Here is a 25,771-nt window from a genome sequence, read left to right as displayed (position 1 = left end):
TGTTTCACGAAAAGTTTGTGAGTAGCAGTAGTAGTGAGTAGCATTTTGGTATCACAAGATATATTATTATCTGCGTTGTTTAATGATTGTAAAGGGAATCACATTGTATAGATTTTCAGGAACTCTCAAATGTCAGGTTATGCATAATCGGTGATCTTTTCTTATTTAAAGAAATAAAACACTGTTAATGTGCACCTATTATTGCATTTGATGCATCATATTTTCTGAAGGAGTTGTGAATAGCTTTACTCTACAATGTTTTATCGTAGGTGCCATAAGAAAACGGTTAAGTACTTTAACATTAATGTTAATAACTTCTTTTTTCTTAAGTTAATGATGATAATGACATTTTGTTCAACATTCAAATGCACATCAACACTATGCATAGAAAAGATTATCAGAAACAAAAGAGTAACTTAATTGTTAATTAATATTATTCGAAATAAGTATAAATTGAGTTACTTGAGAAGATTTGTCGTCAACATGAATTTTACTTTTAAATATATTTTTTGCTTTTGTTTCTGGAAATTTTGTAAACTTTTGAGAATCATGAAAGAGATTTGATAGCTTCTCAAATTTTGATTACTTATTATTAGGATCCAACCTCAATTCTTTAATTATGTGGTAAAAATATTGTTTAAACTATTTACCTTAATCTAAGTACATACATACGTACATATATATATATATATATATATATATATATATATATATATATATTTTTGAATAGTCTTGAATTTGATGTTGATATATATGTTTAATTTGAGTTTAATATTCGGGCGTAACATCAATAAAAATAGATTTATTGGTGTTATTTTTATTGATGTTACGCCCGAATATTAAACTCAAATTAAACATATATATATATATATATATATATATATATATATATATATGTATATATATGTATATGTATTCCTTTTGTGCTTAGCTTAGAAGGCTAAATACCATTTTTTGGAATCGTGTATGTAAAATATTATTGTTAAAAATAAATGCTTTTTAAAATTTAAATTGGTTATTTTTATATTTTGAGAGCGCGATATACTCTTCTTTTATCTATGTAATTTTCTAATCATGGTAAAAATACTGTTTAGTCATTTCAATTATATTTCTAGTTTTGATGCCTTTATTTTATAAGTAATTAGTTATTTCTTCTTTTTGTAAATTATCCACATTTAATTTCTTCATTATTACATCATAGTCCTTGTCATTGAATGTATTTATTGCATAATGATTAGTACTTTTACATTGTATTATAGTATGTTCACTTGTAATGTTTTTCAAGTCTTTAAAATAGTTTATGTGCGGCAATTTGTCTCTTACTATAATTGGTGGCATTTTACTGTTAGTTTTTGCAGTAGATGAATTGTGATTTATAGATTTTCTTCTTTGTACTTCAACAAATTGAACCTCAGGGTCTGAAGAATCATCAGATAATGCACTGAACTTATTTGTATGCGCATACCTCTGGTATATGCTGTATCTTTAGTCAATTCCTTATGTTGATTATGGTTAACATCCCTTATTGGAAGATTTTTCCTATATTAAATTTTTTTTATTCATATTGCCAAATTATTAACCTCCCGTCTTTTACAAAGGTATTTTTTCATTGCCATATTTAGGTGTCTGATTATTAACCTCCCGTAGGGTAATTATAGTAATGGGTCGAAAATCGAAGATGAAAATTTTTGTATTGCTCCACGTTTTGAAGGTTTCTGAACATTTTGGCATACTTCAGAAAAAATTGATGTGTATGTGCGTGTGTGTGTTTTGTATGTCCGCATTTTTTCGTCCACGTTTTCGGGCGTACGGATCAACCGATTTGAACGGCTCAAAAAACATTCGATTCCTATTGATAGGGAGATGTGCTGATTAATTTTTGGCAAAGGCAGGCCCAACCGTTTTGGAGATACCGAGCTAATTGTACAAACAATTGCAGTTTTTGAGAGAGAGTTTAATTGCAGTTTTTGAGAGAGTTGTACAAACAATTGCAGTTTTTGAGAGAGAGTTTTTCAAAAAAAAATTTTTTTTTGTGTATCGATAATTGTTCAGATTTTATTTTAAATTCTGACTAAAGTTCTAATATACATTAAACAAATAATTTCAACTTTGCAATTCAGTTTATATAATTCTTGTAATTATTAATGTTACAATATTTATAATAATCTATTTGAAAACATTTAATATTCCTCGAACATTTTGTTTCGGTACGGGAAGTTCCAGCAATTTGCCTTAAGGCACGATGCCATACACCACTATAGTGGTAGAAACTATAGTTTCATTTGTTTTAAGAGAAATATCACTATAATCTTTAATATGTTCCCCCAAAGGGGGAAACAACGACCTATATAAATCGCAGAAAAGTGAAACATTTTTTGTCCACGTTTTAGCCCGCAATTCTGAATCGATCTTGAAAATTCAAAAACTGTTCGAAATATATTGGTTGGGAATCGTGCTGATTAGTTTTTGGTAAAGATCGGCCGGGCCGTTTTCTTGTAATAAATTGGCATTTGTCAAAATTAGACATTTGATCGACATTTTCTCAGAAACGCCTGAACCGATTTCAGAAATTTAAAAGCCATTTGATGTATTTTGATGAGGACTATCGTTTGTCAGTTTTGTGCGAAGCCGTTTCTTTGTAATTTAAAAAGAAGTGTGAAACTTTTTGTCCACATTTAAGCTCATCCTACCGAACTGATTTTAATAAATCAAAAACTGTTCGAAAGATATTAGTTGGGAATGGTACTGATTAGTTTTAGGTGAAACTCTACCGAGCCGTTTTCTTGTAATTAACTGTTTTGAAAAAAAAATTTAAGACGATTTTTATGGAACTTTTTTTGGCGATATAGATCATGGTCTTATAGAACTTACTGTAATATTATGGCCTTACGGATATATATTAATTCTTTCTGAATTTGTTATACCTTTTAAAAGACTTCAATTTTCAACACGTGTATCTTATGCTATGACCATAAATCACAAAGGCAGACGATGATTTTCTGTGTGATAAATTTGTAAAATCAATGTTTTAGTCGTAAATAAACAAAAAATCATTTATTTATACATCCACATCTACATATATGACTAAAAAATTATATAACCCTTGGTATTAAAATAAATTGAGCTATTGGAAATAAATTTGCAGTGTATAATTTATAATATACAATTTTATTGAACATATTTTAATATTTGTTAAAGGGATAATTAAGGCGTTAACTGTGGGAATTGAGAATCATCATTTCATTTGAAGCAGTTCTACATTTAACATCACTCATATATTGGTGTAAATAGTAATGCGAAAAACAATAATCAATATTTTTAACTGAACGGTATAAATATTAGTAAAGGATATTAAAAAAACGTAGATGTGGGTACAGGACAACGTCTGTCGGGTCATCTAGTATATATATATATACATAAGATGATCTTACTTTTGAGTAAAAACTGTAACGCGTAATTGTCTATGAGTTGTTATAACATGTCTGTGATAGTTCTGGAGGTTATTTCGTATCGAAAACGTAATGCATTCCAGGTCACACATTTAGTTTCTTATCGGTAGTCTTCATAATAGAGAGTCGCTCGGAGCGCTTTATAAATAAATATTGTTAAAATAGCAACATTAAATAAATCTATATGAAAAGTGTTGGTTATAAGTGTTTGGTGTATACTATATTTTTGGAATATAAGGTAACTACATAATGCCATTTTTTCATAAAATCGATTATGAACATTCTAGCATGTGGAACTTTATAACTCTATAAGATGATGCATGGACCGGTTTTCAAAGCATGTAATTCAAGTGATGATGGAAATTTTAAACGATTTTCATTGTATGATTTCCATATATTATAATTTTTTATATGTATATCACTAATTAATATTCTGCTCTTGATTTATATAAGCTATATATAAATAAATTATTAATACACACACATATACATATATATATATATATATATATATATATATATATATATATATAGTAATTAAAAACAGTTTTATGGAAGGAAAATGTTTTTATTATGAAAACATACGTTTCGGGTCTTGATTTGACCCATCTTCAGTGCATACAAATGAATTGAAAATAAAAACACAAAAACACACGAAAATTGCACGAAAAAACTATGAAACACAAATTGATAAACGTCGAGTTATATGAACAATTTTAAATAATTGTAAAATCAAAATAAACTAGTGGTGTATGGCATTGTGCCTTAAGGTAAATTGCTGGAACTTCCCGTACCGTAATCAAATATTCGAGAAATTTTAAACGTTTTCAAACATATTATTACAAATACTATAACTTTCATTATTTTTGCTATCTTGTTTGTTATATCTGAGCAAATCAAATGTAAATCATAAATCAATCAATTTATCTCCAAAACATTAACAATCGTCATTTCATTTCGAATTCAATTTCAAAAAAATAGTTGCCTTAATTAACACAAAATTGAAAAAGTGCTCCGGTATAGTCACAGTCTAAACGCGTTTGCAAATAATTCTGTGCGACATTGGCACTTATACTTGAGCTTGGCGGCATTTTCACATTTTTCAATAGTTTTCACAAAATTGGAAAAGTGCTCCAGTGCATAAACAGTCTAAACGCACATGGGTAAACATTTCTACCAGAGTGGCGCTTAGACTGTGCTTAGACCGGGGAATTTTTTGAATTTTTAATCCAAAATTACAAAAATATTTTTTGAAAAAAAAATATTAGAAACAAAAATTTTTTTCCAAAAGCAATTATTTTGTTGAAACAAGCAGAAAGTTCTGTGAATCAATTAAATCGGACGCTTAGTTCTCTCAAAAACTGCCATTTTTTAAACAGTTAGCTCTGTATCTTCGAAACCGCTGGGCCTACCTTTGCCAAAAACTAATAACCTCTTCTTCCAATCATTACAAATTGAATGTTTTTTAGATCATTCAAATCCGATGCTCCGTTCTCTCAAAAACTCTATATGTATTTTCTGGACTTTTTGCTCCGTATCTCCGGAGCGGCTGGACCTGCCTTTGCCAAAAACTAATCAGCACATCTCCCTATCAATAGGCATCGAATGTTTTTTAAACCATTCAAATCGGTTGATCCGCGCGCCCGAAAACGTGGACCAAAAAATGCGGACATACAAAACACACACACATCCATTTTTTCCTAGGTATGCCAAAATGTTCAGAACCCTTCAAAACGTCGAGAAATGCAAAAATTTTCATTTTCGATTTTCGGCCCATTTCTATAACTACCCTACGGGAAGTTAAAAAAATATTACATTTTTTATAAAAAAAGCCTTTTCCAGCATGTTGTCCGTTAGGAGTTTGTGTAAAAAGTCCACTTTTTATAATAAAAACATTTTCCTTCAATAAAACTGTTTCTAATTACTGGATGGATGCCCAAGAACAACTTTATCATATTATTTCACCATCTGGAGAAAAACCTCTCGCTTTATATATATATATATATATATATATATATATTTTGCTGCCCGATTTTAAATAACCTATCAAAATATATATATATATATATATATATATATATACACATATATATATATATATATATATATATACATACACTAGCTGACCCGGCTAACGTTGTTTTGATAAGTAAGGTATATTCTAAATAATTTCTAAAGAATCAAAAATATTAATACTTTGATTGTATAAGGATATGTTGTTTGCATACAATGAGGTATTATAAAAACAATAAACCCCATTAGTTTGTCTATATTTTATCAATACAATCAAACTGAAAGTTTTATACACTTTCTATAGAAAACATGGTATAATCAAATCCAAGTCTTTTTTGGTCTTTCGACTTATTATGGTTATGTTCCAAGTTTTCCAGATACTTTTTGGATTCTGGATTTTGTGTATCATTGTAATACTACTGAACTTATACAAAATTTTCAAATTTCTGTGAGGAAAGGTAGAAAATAAATTGAGTATTTCTTCTTTAACCCTCTTTTTAAAAAATGAATTAAAGTAAATTTAATAAAAACTATATATGTAGAGCAGGGCGAGGCACAAAGGTCCAATTTGACTTTGAGCAAATATTAATTATATTATAAAAATCAAACCAATTATATCACAACAAATAACACATTTCAAACGAACAATAATCTGACTACGTTCAATAAAACTGTCAGCTACTTCATCATTGTAGAAATGTGCTTTTTTGCTTTCAAAAATTTGTTATCTAGACCTTTTTACCCTATAGGCGGAGTAACTTTGAAAGGCCAGGTGGCAAACAGGTCTAATGTCTTATTTTACTTTAAAAGGTATTTTACAAAATAATTACACTTTTAACTAATGCTAAAAAACTACCAACGGAAGAAAATACTTTTATTATGGATTTTCAAAGATTACCGTTTATCTCCCGATAATAGCAAAGTCATGAGAATCAAGGTTATAGCTGATTATACATCATTTTCCCTCTACTTGCAAATATTGTTGTTAAACAATGCTTAACTCTACTGTATTTTGACACATCGGTGGTGGAGCTTTTTAACCCCGGACCTTCATATATTACTATCTATTCTTCGATAAATACTGCGAAATTATAACTGGGAAAATGTTATTCGACAAAATGTCCCTTCGATCGATACCAAATTCAGGTTCTAAATTTAAATAACATAAATAAAAAATAATAAAACCTAGAAAATGTTTTATAAATATCAATGAGTATATAATTATACAAATGATATCTTTCAGAGCACCGCGTTTGAGAAAAATATGCCAAGAAATGCATTTTCATATTAACATTTCAAAAAAGTTGATATATTTGTGTCTCTAGTAACTCTTGCGGCCCGTTTACTAACGTTTTTGTATATAAATAAAACTACAAACAAAACTACTCACTACAATTTAATCATAATTAAATAATATTCACGCAAAACATCCTATTAAAAGTAATTGAACATCATCTGTCAAAAACGTTTGACATTTCACGGATTAGCAACCGTCCATTGTTTTATTTAGATTACGCTTCTACAAAAATTTTCAAATTAAAAATAAAAAGTTTCTACGCGGATTTTAAATAATTTCTCACCTTTCGGACTCTCTCTGGATTGGCACGAATTTTTCAAGACTAAGACTGGCCAAATCGATTCAGCCGTTTTCGACATTTGAAAGAGAGCTCCATTTTTATATATAAGATATATATATATATATATATATATATATATATATATATATACAGGGCCGGTCCTGGGGTCCTTAGCGCCCGCATGCAACTTTTTTTCTAGCGCCCCCCCCCCCCCTATCAATTTTAACTGTTTATCATTAAAATTATATAAATATTCACATATTTTCTGAAAATTAATTTTTGATTATTCTGGATTTAGTACATAAAAAATTAGATATAATTTAAAAGCGTATAAAATATATTGATTTTAAATTTATTTAGAAAATCGAGCCGATTCGCGGGTTGATTATAATCAAATGTTTTTAAGTTTTCAAATATTTTTAACGTATGTGCAATATTAATATTTTGGTTTTGAAACATTCTACTTAATTATTATGCGATTTATTCTATTAAACAAATCATGTCAAGAGAGCTAAAAAAACTAGCTTTTCATTCTCCATCATAACACTCGCATTTAATGTTGGGTTTTTTAAATTTTAATTTAATTTAATTTTTTATCATTTACAATATCCAAAATTGCGTCGTAAACTTCTCCTTATTGATATCGTAAGAGCCGAATTGTATTCATCCTTGTTTTCCCGTCATATTCATAGTATCAGTTTGTTGTTCTAAAGTTAAATTTGTAACATATTTTAGAAGTATTGTCCAAAAATCAGTGAAAAATGCAAAGAAATTATACATTTCTTGAACTATATTGAAGAAAAATTTGTTATATTTGTTATATTTGTATAATGATGTATTAATTCTGCATAGTTAATAATTATTAAATTTAGAGTATGGACACCATTAGGTAAAAAAAGCCTTAAGATTTTCGTTCCAAAGTAAATTTTGCTTTCATTTTTCATATTTGTTCCATTTTCATAACCCTAACCACGCATGTCTTCAACATTCAGAATTCATCAGATGCGAAACATTTGCAACAAAAGCAAAAGTTACAATTCAATTTCTTGGAATAAACATGCCATTTTCTAAGCACTGACTCCCCTTTTTTTATTTTCCCGATTATAATTTGTTTATATTTTTTAATAAGTTCCGTTTCGACTAAATCAGCTCGCAATTTTTTGTCAATAATGCCCAGTAATTAATTTAATCTTTCGCAGGTTTGCGCTAGATAATCTCTTTTTCGATTCCACGGTAACTTCAAACAAATAAGTAGATTAAGCAATAAACAGAGAAGATATTAACTAATTTGTAGAGTTATTAATCGGTTAATTGTATATCTACTGATATCACATTGCAAAATAAATAATGCTTTATGTGTTTTCGTATCCCTATAGTTGAGTTATATTGTTTATTATAATTTGTTAAGTATACTAGATTTTATATAAATATTTCTAGATTTTCTATAAAAAATATAAATATTATATTAAAAATTTAATTTCCGAAACTCGTTTTGGCGCCCCCTAAGGCGTGCGCCCGCATTTTTTGCATGCATCGCATGCAAGGCAGGACCGGCCCTGTATATATATATATATATAATATTTCATAAAACTATTTCATAAAATTGCAGACTGAGTTTATCGGAAAGTTTTGAGACTACGGTATGTCTCATCTTCAGTGTAAATTCTTTTTAAAAGTATACTTATTACAACATTATAAAATATTAATTATTAACTTCCCGAAGGAAGTTTGTTTTCACAAAAAATCCAATTCGCTAATTGAATGTTTTCTCGACGTTTTAAGTAATTCTGAATCGAATGCAACCAAAGTTAGAAAAAGTATGTACGATTTCCCAAAAAGACTTTTTGAATCAGCTAGGCCAATTTAAAAAAAAATGATAGCCATTCGATGTAACTCGATGAGGACTGGCTTTTGTCAGTTTTGTACGACGATCAGTCAGACCGTTTCTTTGTTAATAGCAGGAAAGTGAAAAATTGTCCAAGTTTTAGTATGCAATCCTGAATCGATTTTAAATATTCAAAAACTGGTGAAGATCAACCCCGCCGTTTTCTTGTAATTAATGTTGAAAAAAAATTTGACGATGTTTATGAAACTTTTTTTGGCGATACATAACATGGTCTTCTAAAACATACAAAAATATATAACGACTTTACGACAAGTAGTTTAATTTTTAAAATTCATCAAAGTTTGAGAAAATGAGTAGTCTTTTTGACGTTTGTTAAAATATAAATTAGACGATGTTCTTGGTATAACGATAGATTACTTGGTCTTGATGAACATACTAAACCATTAAAGTCCTGCGGAAACTGGTTCAATTATACAAATAATTACTTTGTGAAAATTTGCTTTTAAAAAATACTTCGAGTTAACATGTTCGTTCGTTTTCAATTATGTGTAATAAATTCACTCGGATTACTTTTAATCACTCATAAATTAATTTATTTTTTATTGATTAAGTCGATTATTTACACGTATCGAGAAGTTCATGTAACTTGCCTCAATGCAAAATACCAACACCAACTAGTTTCATTTACATCTTATACTATGTTCCAAACAACTCAATAGTTGTTTTTCGATTCGTTATAATATTAACAAAGTTTTAATGATGATGATATGATCTTAACTATTTACCTTTAAATAATTTCTTATAAATAATAACGATGTTATTTCAATCTTTATCGGGAAAATTGATGACTTTGATCAAGTGGCGCTTTTCTTTTCAATCTATGTCGATAGTTCTTTCTTATTAAGGAGTTTGCTAGTGAATTTTTGTTTAGCTAGTTTTGTTGCTAGTTTTTGTTATTATATCTTTTATGATAGGTGTGTAGGTGTGGAGATGAATCAGCCAGCTTCGGATATATTTTGGTGCTTCTAAGGCAATTTTCAAAAATTTGTTCTAAAATTTCTGTAATATTTCTATATTAGTCTTATGAGCACTGCCCTACAATTCCATCCCTAGCACCAAATTTGTTTGAAGAAAATTTTATACAAAAGTAGCTTATTGTATGAGCATAATTTGGATTTAGTCTCTAATAACCAGTAAAGCTTTTTGGTTTTTATCTCAAGCTGTCACCCCATTTTTTATGTAGGTTTGCTCTATTGTCGAATGCAACTCTCTGAATACAAATTGGTATTGGGGTATAATGTTTTTAACTTCCCGTAGGGTAAGTTATTGTAATGGGCCGAAAATCAAAATTGAAAATTTTTACATTTCTCGACGTTTTGATGGTTTCTGAACATTTTGGCATACCTAAGAAAAAATGGATGTGTGTGTGTATGTATGTATGGATACAATTTTTCGTCCACGTTTTCGGGCGCACGGATCAACCGATTTGAATAGTTTAAAAAACATTCGATTCCTATTGATTGGGAGATGTGCTGATTAGTTTTTGGCAAAGACAGGTCCAGCCGTTACGGAGATACGGAGCAAAGAGTGCAGAAAATAGAAATCGAGTTGTTGAGTGAACGGAGCATACGATTTGAATGATCTAAAAAACACAATTAGTAATGATTGGGAGAAGTGATTATTAAAGCTAAATGTGCAAAAATGGCAGTTTTTGAGAGAACTAAGCGTCCAATTTAATTGATTCAAAGAACTTTCAGATTGTTTTAACAAAATAATTGATTTTGAAAAAAAATTGTATGATTTTTTTAATTTTTTTTATTTTATTTTTTTTGTATACCGAAAATAATTCAGATTTTATTTTTAATTCTGACTAAAGTTCTAATATACTTTTAACTTTGCAATTCAGTTTATATAATTCTTATAAATATTAGACAATGTTACAATATTTATAATAATCTATTTGAAAACATTCAGTATTCCTCGAACATTTCGTTACGGTACGGAAAGTTCCAGCAATTTGTCTTAAGGCACAATGCCATACACCCCACTAGTTGCTTTTTAATTCGCTAAAAATTTTTTAAGCAAAAGTTTCTTACAAATTTTTGAAAGAATAGAAAGTAAACTTATGGGTTTGTATGATTTCAGCATGCATGGATCTTTTCCTTCTTTCTGGACGACAAAGCAGTCCTGGTAGTTTTCCATGCATCCGGAAATATTCTCAACCTCAAAATAGTATAAAATAAGATAGTAATAAATTTTATTATTTTAGGTGTAGACTCTTAATATCTTGGTTGTAATGAGGTCATTGCCGGGCATTTACCTGATTTACCTGATGCCTCAACATTTGATGATAAAAAGTCATGTATAAATGTTTCTTCATGATATGATATTTGTAACGGAATTGGTTGGAAAACTTGCTCAAAATAAACTGCAAACGCATTCGCCTTTTCCTGGCAATTCCTTGCCCAAGAATTATCTTTTTTAATTAGTGAGGTAGATATAACAGGTTTATTAAAGTTTGTTATTAAACATAAATTATTATTATTCGTTATTAATTACGTTAATTATTACACATTTCGGAAAGTTCATACAACTTGCTCTAAGGCAAAATACTACTTTCAACTAGTTAATTTTATGCAGATTAACTTTCTCGAACAAGGTTAGACACTGGATTCAGCCATACTACCGTTAAACAAGCTCCATTTGTAAAATAGAATTTTGTGATAATTAAAATTAAAAATATGGTTATTGATGTTAGCATGATCAATAAGCGTACTTTTAACTTTTTTTCTCTAATTTTTTGCATTGTAATTCATGCTGTCTAAGTCTTTTCTATAAATTTTGACTGATCTGGCCATAGTATAAACATTTGCAGTTACGACAATTTACTTTGTAAAATGCATCTTTCTTTTTTGTTAATGGTGTTTTGTCTTTGTTGAATATGAAAATTTAAACTATTTGAATAGACAAAAAGTAATATAAATATTGTGCTCTTCGAAAAGTCATTTGGATAATTTAAATTTAAAAATATTACGGACCTACGACAACTTCTTTACCTTTGAAAATTCTAAAATGTATGAGTCGATTGAGTTGAGTTGAGTTAGATATTTGATACATTAGACAGAGCCGTTTTTTTGTAATTTGCTGCAAAGTGAAAAATATTTCGTACATGTTTTAGCCAAAAATTGTGAACCGATTTTAAAAATATCAAAAACTATTCAAAAGATATTATTTGAGAATACAACTACATTTTTTACAGATTGTTTATAATAACAGTGCGTACTGCTATTTATGCATAACTGCCATTTATTCATGATTAATCTAATTGTATTATATTTTTATAGATTAATCAGATCAACGATGGATATAGCTGAAGGTCTAGGGACACATACACTGACGAAGGCAGCAATTGCGGGTATGTAATAAAAATGATTTCTAAATTTAACACGTAAAGCAAATGAAACAAGTTTTATTTATAATACATGCTATAGAATACGATTCTTAGAGGGAAAAAAAATAAGTCTGAGCTTCGTAACCTGCCTCAAAATAAAATGATAGGGTCCATATAAATCAGACATGTTAAACATACGGCCCGCGATTACACTGTGCCACAGAAAAAAGAATCATGTCCTTCAGAGCTTTTAGACTTGCTTTAAATACTCGTTCTCTTAAGTATGTTCCCACAAAACACATTTACGCACAGAAAAATATTTATATTTAAGGTGATATTTTAGTCTAGAGTCATAACTTTCATGTGATTTTTGAAAGGAGGTAAAAAGGCAAACGTTATTGTATGTGTGTGTGTGCGTTTGTATGGATAGAATTATTCGTCCACGCTTTCGCGCACACGGATCAGCCGATATGAAATATTAGAAAACATTCGTTTCCTATTGAGAGAGAGACTTGCTGATTACTTGTGGCAAAGGCATGTTCAGCCGTTTTGGGGATATGCAGCTAAATGTGCAAAAATGGCAGTTTTTGAGAGAACGAAGCATCCGATTTGAAGGATTTTAGCATTTTTTTTAAAGATAAATAATCGAAGTACATGACCAGAGCGCGAATGCGAAAGTGCACATATGCCACGTCCTATACCTAATAAATATAATAGAGATTGTCCACCGAATTCAGTGAGTTTTAAGAGAGAGTCTAGAGTACGTCATAACATCAAGACCCGAAATCATGTCCGATTCTTAAACTAAAAGAGTATAATTAAATATCAAATAAAAGTGACAAGTTATATAATTCAGTGCTTCAATTACATTAGTGTAGAGGAACTCTTTCAGCCACTCTTCGAAGGTTTGGACCAAGGAATCTACAACCGAATCTACATTACTGTACCAAGGAGAGGACTACCTATATCCTGAAGGCATTGTGGATCAACCCCAGCAATCCTTACCCAACTATGCATATCATTTCAATTTCTTGACTTTATAGAACGCCAAATAGAATCGTCAAAGCGATTGAGGTTAGGCACGTAGTTGGCGAAGCCATTATCATTTGATTCTTTAAGTTTAGTTTTGAGTTTATTGCTCAAATCGTTAAAAATATTTCTATCTACGGTTGTGTGGCTGTTTTGCAATTTTCGCCTGGCTTTTCTTTTATAGGCTATTTACTCCTTAATCTCCAAGGATATACCCGAATAAGGCGAACTTGTAATATTAGGTGTTGCAAAACTAGATGATTTAAGAATAATTTTATTGAGTAATTCGATTACAGTTTTAGTTTTTGACTCAGTCTTCAACTAGTCTTTACTTAGACTAGTTTACTAGTCTTTTTTTTACACTTTCACAAAAAAAAAATGTAAACACAATTCGTTCAGTTTTTAGAAGTAAACTTTATAACTCGGCACACACAAAAAAATTGACAAAAATCATATAATTTTAAATGATCCAATTATCAATAGCTTGGTTTAATACTGTGTAATAGTGTAGTGTATTTTTGTGTAATTTAATTTATATATAAGCTCTACAATTTTGTATCATTTTCCTTCTACATTAGTTATAAAATCTTTTAGTTGTTCCACTGAATGACGGTCTCGAAGAAGCGGTTGGTGTTACAGCCCGAACTCATCAAAATATATATCATCACCAAATTCAAATACTCAAATATATATATATATATATATATATATATATATATGTTTAATTTGAGTTTAATAATCGGGCGTAACATCAATAAAAATAGTATGAGTTTTTTTTAAAAATTTATTTATTTAAAATCCATACGTTTCGGCTAGCATCTTAGCCATCATTCAGTGGTAATCAAGTTAACTATAAAAATTGAAACTAAATAAATTATATGAAAGGAAATTTTGTGGAAAAACAATAATAATAATAATAGTAATAAAACACTTACAATTTTGTATCCTAATATAGGATATGAAACCATTATTAATCCATGGTATGAGTATGTGCACATTGATAAGATATATATTTTTTAACACAAACATCACAAATGGTGAAACACACTAATAATCATGATAACTTAACAAGTTGTCGAAACTATGTATTTACTCTTTGGAGTTTAGGATAGAAATGTCACATTTTTCTCAAAGCAGTTTTTAGCATGTGTTGATATTTTTTGGAAAATTTAAAAGGCGATGGGATTTTGTTATTTTTTAAGTTTATAAACGCAATGACAATACGGCCCTTATCGAAACGAACACGTGGTTTCTTAATAGCGTGTCAAAATTCCTTAAAAAATAACAAAATCCCATCGCCTTTTAAATTTTCCAAAAAATATCAACACATGCTAAAAACTGCTTTGAGAAAAATGTGACATTTCTATCCTAAACTCCAAAGAGTAAATACATAGTTTCGACAACTTGTTAAGTTATCATGATTATTAGTGTGTTTTACCATTTGTGATGTTTGTGTTAAAAATATATATCTTATCAATGTGCACATACTCATACCATGGATTAATAATGGTTTCATATGCTATATTAGGATACAAAATTGTAAGTGTTTTATTACTATTATTATTATTATTGTTTTTCCACAAAATTTCCTTTCATATAATTTATTTAGTTTCAATTTTTATAGTTAACTTGATTACCACTGAATGATGGCTAAGATGCTAGCCGAAACGTATGGATTTTAAATAAATAAATTTTTAAAAAAAACTCATACTATTTTTATTGATGTTACGCCCGATTATTAAACTCAAATTAAACATATATATCAACATCAAATTCAGGACTATTCAAATATATATATATATATATATATATATATATATATATATGTATATATACCTACCATATTGATATAAAACATATTTTGATGCTTTTCATTTTTAGGTTTGTTGCTATATGCGGTTAATTATAAGGCTCGTTACTATATGAAATTTTCAATATATGCCATATGGTGTATGCTGGCCGCCACTTTACCAATACCTCTCATGTTACCTTGGCCACGTGATTACAGAAATGCATAGTGAGTATATTTATAATTATCGCCTAAAACATTATAAAAATTGCAAAAAATTAATAAGCGTGGAAAATTGCTGTGTCTGGGAGTATGTGTATAATTTACATAAAGTAAAGATTTTTAAAACATTTTTCTTATTCCATACGTTCCAAATTCTACGTCGTCATCAGTGGTTCAACAATTTTGAAATAAACAGAAAAAGTAAAGTTAAAAACGAAATATAAACAGAGAAAAAAAGAAATTTAACTAAAAGGACGGACTATATATATCTAAGTCTTAAATTACAAAATTATAAAGAACATTACTTTTTTGAAATTCTTAGATTAACACCAATGCATATTAAAATACTCATGATTTGTAAATAATTAATAATCGGATCGGAAAAATGTTCTAAGTGTGAGTGATTACTGTTTTATAAAATATTTGCTGGAAATTAATTAACTGAGATGTCGATCAATCTCTCACGAAATATATCATACTACCATTTGTAATAACAAACAAAATTCTGATTGTACAAAGTCTAAAATATATTTTTGTATCAAAATCTTTTTATCACAATATATAATTTTCAATTAGGAAAACAGCTTTATTAATCCATGCATCTCAGTCTTCATCGAGAGCGTGGAAAACTAAAAAGTTTTTTTTTAATTAATTTGGAAAAGGAAATTGATACAACATATTGGATTTAATGATAGGTATTTACAGACAAAAACAATTAATTACTACATAGCTATCCTTAGCTCAAATATTTAAAATTAATATCAAACATATAAAATTCTGTTTCTAGTTATGGATTGGATCAAATGTTGAGGATAGGAATTTTTTCTTAAGATTTGTGATACTAATGAGAGGTCGTTCTTCAAGAATTTGTTATGAGACAATAGTATAGCATGATCTATTAAGTTGATAATGAGCCCTATTTTAGTAGATGGTAGGAAAGATAGTTTAGGTATCGACCTGAGTAAGTTGGTTTTTGATACCAATTAGTAATTATGCTATTGTATTCACGGTAAAGCTGTAAGTCTAGGAAGCTGATGGAATTGTTATTTTCAATTTCAAAAGTAAACTGCAAATGTTTGTAGTATGAGTTAAAATAATTTGCGAGAGATGTTAAGTCGCTGTTTGGAATGCATGTTATTATGTCGTCAATATATCGATAATAGAAAATTTGTTGATTGTAAAAATTGTAAAACTAAAATTGTTGATTCGATATGTTGCAATGATATTTCTCCTGAGGGGAGAAATGGAGAGCCCAGTGGGGTGTCGCGTTTACTCAAAATTTGGCTGGTTTCTCCTTGGAGTAATTAGAACTCCTTCTTGGAGAAATTACCAAAACCTAAGTAAGCGCGAATAAACTATATTATATCAATATCAAAATCAAGACTATTCAAAATATACATAAACTTACAAATTTTTAATTTCATTTTTAATTTTTTCTAGTATTCCAGCAAGTTTATGCCGCATGGTATCCAGATTCATCGGTATATCGTGGATTGTTCGCGGTCAAGAGAACATTGTAAAAAATAGCGGTGCTGTTATGCTTATAAATCACCAAAGTGCCTTAGATCTGACTAGTATGTATTGATTATTGTTAAATGTTTTCCATGTCTATCGACCTGAAAGTAATCTAATTTTTATTTGTATAATTATAACTCATTCACTTACTTTAATAATATTCTGATTATTTATTAAAAATAATAATAAGGTAGGCCTTAAAATTTTAAAATTATATAAAAATAGAAACTAGGATTATTTTAAAACTTGCAAATTTGGAGAACTGATATAAATTCGACCATCCAACCTTTTACGATCGTGCCAGGATAAATATTTTTTCAAAATATCACAAAATAAACAAAATAGAAACTATGAATATATTATAACACTAGCGTGAACGGTGTTATTAAAGTCCACCGAATATTTTTTATTTACTCTTTTTATGTTGATATCATTATGAATGATGTAGTTGGTTAAATAACAATGTGTATTTGCAATAAACTTGATTTTTTATGTGAATATTTCTTATATTTAATTTTTGGCATTTACATATTTCTTATTATTTCATACTTATATACAAATATTTTTTTAATTAATTTTAATATTCATGCTTTAAATTCTTATAATAAAATTTTCATGGTGCAATGTTCACACATACCTATAGTATGCAATTAATATAACTGATTAATCGATATTTTATTGCGTTCTATCATTTTTGACAATAAATATTTGAGTCGTTGTTTGGCATTGAAAACAAACAAAGACTCTCTTTGGCCAAATATTTTAATTCACTTATGAATCAAGACAATATTAAACTATAATATATTCGTGATTATGAATAAGAAAAATATAATGTCCACATTATTATTGACGAAAAGCAGCTGAGTTGTGCCAAAAATTAAAATAATATAAGATACAGTCTGCGCATGCGTCCGACGGTTGTGGACTTTCGGTGATTCAATTTGACAGATTATTATTTTTTAACTAATGCAGTCGTATTTTGCCTTAATTTACAAAATCACAATAAAAAAATTACTCATTTAAAAAATTATTTAAAAGTTTCATTGTGTCAAAAATACATATGTTTGGCATTGGATACGGAATATTTACTCAAGTCAAGGGCGGTTTGGGTCTGAAGTTTTTTACTGTATTCCAATTTGTATGAAATTTTGTAATTAATTTTAACTTACTATCAAGTTCAAAAGTGAAAATAATTTAGACTCCTTTGCCACTTCCCGGGGGCAGTGGTGTAATTGTATTTTTTTCAAAATAACATCGGATATCGATAAAAGAACTAATTATAAGAAAAAAATATTTCATAATATTTTTCAAAAAAGCAAATACTTTCAAGTTTTCAAAAAAGCAATACTTCAAGTTACTGGCTACTGAAAATTCGTTTTTTTTCGGCGTTTTCCATCGTTTTTTGCAAATAATTCCAAAAATATACATTTTAACTAAAATCATGTAATGAACAAAATTATATCAATTAAAATTTTATAAACCGGTGTTTTATGTGTCCTAATAATGTTAAGACAGATAAAAAAAGCTAGTCGTTTTTTATTTTGTTCGAAATTTAATTGTTGAAGCCGTCTAGCGGCGAGGTGTTACATTTTATATATTCCATAGGGTTTTATAGTGCTCAAAATAAGCTTTAAAATAAGTATTAAAGATCTTTTTTTTATTTAAATCAAATAGTTTTATGGGTGCCATTTTCACCGAAATTACAGTAATCATAATCATTAATCGTATTTCATCTAGAATTAACTTGATTCAAGAGATTCCAAAATATCACGCAAAGTGGAGCACAGCAAAAAAAGTTCACAGGTTTAACCCTTTTTTATCTCCATTTACTACACTAATTTCGTTGGTCGTAGACAGAATAGTGCACATATGAACAGGATTTGACCGATTAACTCACTTAAAATATGAGCCTAAGTGATATTGCATATCGAATTATAATTAAGAATAAATATAATTTAGATATTATTATTACTGAAAATAATTAATATATAGTACGAGATTATAAAAATTATGAGCACATTATTGAAGCAATTATTTTGAGTGAAAAAATCCAAGGATATTGTATCTTAACCGCGGATACTTTATATTATATAAATGCTTTCTGAATTCATTATAATGTTTGAAAGACTGCAGTTTCCAATTCGTGTATCTTATACTATAAATCACAAAGGCAGACGTTGAATTTTTGTGTCATAAATTTGGAAAATCGATGTTTTAGTCGCGAATAAATAAAAAATCATTTATTTATACAACTACATCTACAGGTATGACAAAATATTGGATAACCTTTGACATTAAAATAAATTGAGGTATTGGAAATAAATTTGTTCAGTAAATTGTAGTGTAATAATTTTTTAACTAATTGGTAAATATCAGTATAGGTTATTGAAAAAAAATGGAACTTTTGAGTTGTAAACATGGGTACAGGACAACGTCTGTGGGGTCATCTAGTATATATATATATATATATATATATATATATATATATAACAATTGCTTAAAAACTGATAAATTAATATTCTCTACTTTGAACTAAATTACATTGATAATTGATTTTATCTAATTTTGCAAATTTATTAATAAGTATCACAATGCATAAGCATATATTGCTTTCGAGATAAATTTGTAAAATTAACCAAATTTACAACAACATTACAAACAAATTTAGATTTTTTAATTCAGTATTTTAAGAATAAAATAAAAAATAATTAGTAATATCATTTGAATTTCAGTTTTAGCTATCTTGTGGCCACTTGTGGGTCGCTGCACAGTTATAAGCAAACGTGAGATCTTCTACATTTGGCCATTTGGTCTAGCAAGTTACCTCTGGGGAACGCTATTTATTGATAGAAAAAATCGAACTGGAGCCACAAAAGCAGTCAACGATACTGCTCAAGCCATCAATCGCAAGCATGTTAGTTTTTCATAGTATAGAATTAGTTATCAATTTTCTAAACTTTATATTTGATAAACAGTTTAACTTTTAGCAAGTTGTAGATTCAAACTAAAACGTATAAATGTGTCAAGCCTACGCTTAAATGAATAAAAAAGGGCAAATTACAAAGTTATTTATTTCAAGTATATAAGTGAGCTTTAGAACTTTAGCCAGAATTAAAATTAAAATCTGAATTATTTAGAAATACAAAACAAAAGTTGAAAAATTGTCGAAATAAAAGAAACATACAAAAAAAATTGTTTTGTCAACGCAAGCAGAAAGTTTTTTAAATCATTCAAATGGAATGTTTAGCTCTTTTAAAACTACATTTTTTTGCGCATTTAGCTCTGTATCCTTGAATCAGCTGGACTTGCCTTTGCCAAAAACTAATCAAGACTTCTCCCAATCATTACAAATTGAATGTTTTACGGATCATTCAAATCGGATACTCCGTTCTCTCAAAAACTTGATTTCTATTTTTTGAATATTTGATTGAACAGTAAAATACTGGTAACGTAACAGAACATAAGTAAAATACTGATAATGAACAGAAAGTAACGAAAGTAAAATATGGATAAGTAAAAGTAAAAGTGAACATAAATTTTTATAAATTTTGAAGGGACGTAATATATACGATTTATTCCAGTTATTTTTTGCATCTAATTGTTATTATATTCGCCAAATGTTACGATACTTTGCATTGCTGGAATATATTTGTTAGAACAATACATGAGATATCATTTGATTTAATATGTTACTCTTTTACAGGCAAAACTTTGCATGTTTCCTGAAGGAACAAGGCATAGTGGCTCTGAACTACTTCAATTCAAAAAAGGAGCATTCTATGTAGCTATAACAAATCAGTGCCCTATTCAACCCATAGTAGTATCCAGATACCATTTTTTGAACTGCAGCATCAAAAAGTTTTCTTCGGGTAAAAGATCAAAATTATTATTATCAAAATTATTTATATATAAGGTTTCACTACTATACTACAATAATTGTTAAGGGGGTTGTTCTTTTTTTTGTTACAAAACATGCAAGGTATTTGTTTTTGTTTTTCTCGAAATGTATTTATCATAAAGACATGCGGTTTTTTTTAAACAAAAATTACAAAATCATAGAATATTAAGAAATTTTTTATTTATTTTTTTTCGCCGTCATTCTTTAACCAGGGGGCGCCAAAGTGGGCATTGCAAAATCGATCACGTTTGCGGTGCCACAGATAAATCCGTTGCGCATCGCCTGAAACAAAAAAAAACGAAACTACGTTGAAGAAGAAGTTTGAATGCAGTCCCCCTACCAAAATGAAAGAAAAATAGCAAGAAGGAAAAAAATGGCAGCTATTTTAAAAAAAAAGTGTCAAAAAATGCTTTTTTTTGGGACGAGAAGGTTCGCAAAATTTTTTTGCGTAATGTTATCAAGTTGTTTGAGGTAGGGGGACTAGGTATTGCAGTGGTGAACAAATTAAAAAAAAATGCAAGTCGATCCGACTTGTACTTTTTTTTAAATTTGTGGCACCGCATTGAAAAATGTCAATTTGAGAAAAACGTATTTAAAGTTTTTAATATAATGTACTAAATACACCATTTAATTTAATGTACGAAATACACCATGGTGTTCAAAGATGCTGACCATTAAAAAGGTCATGTGCATGAGGTATTATAATGAAAAAGAGGCAGCTGGCATACAATAGCTCGCGGAACGATAAAAAAACGCTTTCAGAGGATCATACGTATAGAGATATATATATATCTATAACTTCGTCAAAAAAATAGATATTGAGATGATTTTTTTTTAAATAATTCTAAGGTTTTTAGCTTTCATAATATCAAAAAATCTCGAAACCGAAACAAAGAAAAATAAAAAAAGAACAACCCCCTTAAGGACTTTTTTGAAACATTTTTATCAGACTCGAAGGATTCAATATTAAGGCCCAATATACTGTCCGCTAAAATATTATTTAGTGATTTAATAATCAAGTGATTAAAGTTTATAAAATCGCAAAATAGAATAACATTTCAAGTGATCAGTTTTTTGAAATCACAAATAAAATTAATAAACTCAAGAGAGTAATCTAAGATCAATTTATTAAAATGAAAGTGATTAAATTTAATAATTTTACAAATAAATAAACAAAATTAAAATTATTAAATAAAATAAAAATAAACAAGATTATTGAATTAAATAAATCGGATTCACTGCTCAGACAGTTATAAAAATATCTAAAATTATGATTTTGTTAAAGCAGATAATACATTTATTGTACAAGCATTGTATTTTTTTTCAAACGTGTGCATTCCCTTCAAAGGGTAATGCTCGGTATCATTTCAAACATTTTTGAAAAAAAATTACTCTGAAAAAATTAGATTTTTGAGAAACTATAAATTTTTGACAAAAATTTACTTTTTTTTTGAAAAAAAAAGACTGAAAAAAAAATTATTTTGAAGTATTTTGGAAATTCTGAACTTTTTTTTAAAGCAATCGTACTGCTTTAACTGCATAAAGACAAAACATCGAAGCGCGTAAGCGCCGCGACGCCGTCTAAAGCATAAACATTGGTACGGAACCCATAGGAATGTAAACAAAAATTAAACTTATAGTTAAAATCTCTATAAAATATCTGATAATTTGATGTGCATATATCTAATGATCATTTTTGACCGCCAAATGGCATTTTTTTTACTAGATCTCCGAAACCGCTAGACCTGATCAGTTCTTCACCTTGTTAATACAAGTAAAATGTTTTTGGAATTATTCAAATCGGACACTCTGTTCTCTTAAAAACTGAGTTACCGTTTTTGGCACTTTTTGCCCCATATATTCTCCTTATGAATACGAATCGAATGTTTTTTGAATTATTCAAATCGATCAACCGTGTTCCCGAAATCGTCGACGAAAATTTGTATCTGCACACACACATGCACGCACATACACATACATACATTTTTTCTAAGGTATGCCAAAATGTTCAGAAGGTTTTGAAACGTAAAGATATATAAAAATTTTCATTTTCGATTTTTTTGCGATTACTGTAACTTGCCCAGCGAGAAGTTAAAAAAATGCATTTTGGCGGTCAAAAATGATTATTAAATATATGCACAACAAATTATCACAGATATTTTATGAAGATTTTCATAATGTGTACACACTTTGTACAATTTTTTTTTTTGGGTTTCGTACCAAGGTACGGCAAATTTGCCTTAAGGCACGATGCCACGATGCCATGCATCCCAATAGTTGCGCTACGCACACCCTATCATATGTAGGTTTTGAGACAACTTTTAGGGTGCCAATCTACAAGTCTTTACAGACTTACAGCTGGGTATCTCGCATTTCGAGATTCTTCCCTAATTTAAGCTAAATTGACAAGGATAGTGTATGCTATTGAATATAGCACGGCAAAATTTTTTTGGTTTCACGGGTCGAATGGTTGATTAAGATACATTGCACAATTATGATGTTTCCTCAATACTCGAATTTTTAATTACGGTGCGTTTAAGTTTCAGCAATTTGTTTTAAGACACGATGCTATGCACCACTAATTTTCTTAGCTATAAACCTTTCGGAGCCCGAGACCTTTCCAACGAATGCAAAATTGTCGAAATCGGTTCGTGCGTTCTGGAGTTATTTCGTCAGGAAGGAAAACCCGACTTATTTTTATATATATGTAGATTGTTGCATTATATTTTCCGTGTTTTGTTTTTTCTTCAAATTATTTGTATGCACTGAAGATGGGTCAATTCAGGACCCAAAACGTTAATCAATCAATCAATTAATGGATAGTCGCCCAAAAACATATATATATATATATATATATATATATATATATATATATATATATATATATATATATATATATATATATTTATATATAGTTTCACATTCTATTTTTTTATTCTAGGATTCAACATCATCACCATCTTACCTGCCATTCCCACACAAGGGTTAACGTTGGATAATTTGGATGATCTTATTGAGAAAACTCACCAAACTATGTCACGCTACTATAAACAAACTAGTCAAGAAGTTGAAAATCTGATGGTTAACATTTATTGAATAAATTTAATGAAACGAAAATATAATATTGTAGTTTTATCAACCTAACTTTTATTTACATTAAATTTATTTCCATATGCTGGAATAAAGTCTTAAGCTAAGTAGTTAGAATTCGACACTATATAAGTATGTAATGAATTAGATGAATTGGAATTTTTATGAGAATTATATATTTTTTATCTAAATTTTGAAATTTTAGAAGTAAGATGAAATTAACATTTGTCTACATGGAAATACTGAAATATTTCCTTTGAATACGAATAATCTATACATAATAATAAGTATTTTGAAATAAAGAGATGTATGTATTTTTCAATTACTCATTAATAAAATTAAAATTACCCTACGGGAAGTTAATAAAGCAAAATTGACCCCAAAATTACAAATAAGTATTAGGGTTGGACAATCCTTGATAAAAACTAGTTGGTATTGGTATTTAGCCTAGAGGCAAGTTACATGAACTTTCCGATATGTGTAAATAATCGACTAAATCAAAAAAAGATAAATTAATTTATGAGTGGATTTATTACACATAATTGAAAACGAACGAACACGTTAACTCGGAGTATTTTCAAAAAGCTAATTTTCAAAAATTAACAATTTTTATAATTGAATCAGTTTCCGTAGGACTTTAATGGTTCAGTATGTCCATTAAGACCAAGTACTCTATTGTTATACCAAGTAAATCGTCTAATTTTAGTTTTTGCAAATGTCAAAACAACTACATACTAATTTTCTCAAACTTTGATGATTTTTTAACTTCCCGAAGGAGAAGTTTATGTTTTCATAAAAAAATCCGAATCGCTAATTTTATGTTTTCTCGACGTTTCGAGCCATTCTGAATCGAATGAGACCAAATTTGGAAAAAGTATGTGTGTGTGTGTGTGTGTGTGTGTGTGTGTATGTGTGTGTGTGTGTGTGTGTGAACAGATTTTTTGCCGTAAATCGACGTTTTCTCCAAAACGGTTGGACCGATTTCAAAAATTTAAAAGCCATTTGATGTATCTCGATGAGGACAATCGTCTCTGAGTTTTGTGCGGCGATCGGCCAAGCCGTTTCTTTGTAAATTGCAGAAAAGTGAAAAATTTTTCGTCCACGTTTTAGCCCGCAATTCTGAATCGATTCTGAAAATTCAAAAACCGTTCGATAGATATTGGTTGGGAATCGTGCTGATTAGTTTTTGGTTAAGATCGGCCGGGCCGTTTTCTTGTAATAAAGTTTTTAAAAAAAAAATTTTGACGATTTTTATGATTATTTTTTTGACGAAAGATACCATAGTTTTCTAGGTCATACTAAAATATTACGGCCCTACGACAACTGGTTCAGCTTTAAAAATTAGTCAAAGTTTGCAAAAATCAGTATGGTCTTTTTGGCATTTGTCAAAATTAGACTTTTGATCGACGTTTTCTCAAAAACGCCTGAACCGATTTTAGAAATTTAAAAGCCATTTGATGTATTTCGGTGAGGACTATCGTTTGTCAGTTTTGTGCAACGATCTGCCAAGCCGTTTCTTTGTAATTCGAAAAAACTTTTCGTCCACATTTAAGCTCATCCTACCGAACCGATTTTGAAAAATCAAAAACTGTTCGAAAGATATCATTTGGGAATGATACTGATTAATTTTAGGTGAAAATCTACCGAGCCGTTTTCTTGTAATTAACTGTTGAAAAAAAGTGTTAAATTTTCGTCCACATTTAAGCTCATCCTACCGAACCGATTTTGAAAAATCAAAAACTGTTCGAAAGATATCATTTGGGAATGATACTGATTAATTTTAGGTGAAAATCTACCGAGCCGTTTTCTTGTAATTAACTGTTGAAAAAAAGTGTTAAATTTTCGTCCACATTTAAGCTCATCCTACCGAACCGATTTTGAAAAATCAAAAACTGTTCGAAAGATATCATTTGGGAATGATACTGATTAATTTTAGGTGAAAATCTACCGAG

At 28.9% G+C, this 25,771-nt stretch overlaps 1 protein-coding gene across 1 annotated transcript; it reads left to right on the top strand.

Moving 5' to 3' along the window:
• Positions 1 to 3,560: 3,560 nt before the first annotated feature.
• LOC113372493 (1-acyl-sn-glycerol-3-phosphate acyltransferase alpha-like) lies at positions 3,561 to 23,936 on the top strand. The gene is made up of 7 exons (XM_026612830.1): positions 3,561 to 3,687; positions 12,230 to 12,300; positions 15,187 to 15,322; positions 16,757 to 16,890; positions 19,564 to 19,745; positions 20,535 to 20,700; positions 23,671 to 23,936. Exons 2-7 carry the CDS (start codon positions 12,246 to 12,248, stop codon positions 23,823 to 23,825), a joined length of 828 nt encoding a protein of 275 aa, XP_026468615.1. The 5' UTR covers positions 3,561 to 3,687; positions 12,230 to 12,245; the 3' UTR covers positions 23,826 to 23,936.
• The last annotated feature ends 1,835 nt before the right edge of the window (positions 23,937 to 25,771 follow it).

This window comes from Ctenocephalides felis, unplaced genomic scaffold (genome assembly GCF_003426905.1).
Source record: "Ctenocephalides felis isolate EL2017-DRISC unplaced genomic scaffold, ASM342690v1 CF-g0.4_SCAFFOLD_01604, whole genome shotgun sequence".
Taxonomy (NCBI): Eukaryota; Metazoa; Arthropoda; class Insecta; order Siphonaptera; family Pulicidae; genus Ctenocephalides; species Ctenocephalides felis.
This window is presented reverse-complemented; position numbering and strand designations above follow the sequence as displayed.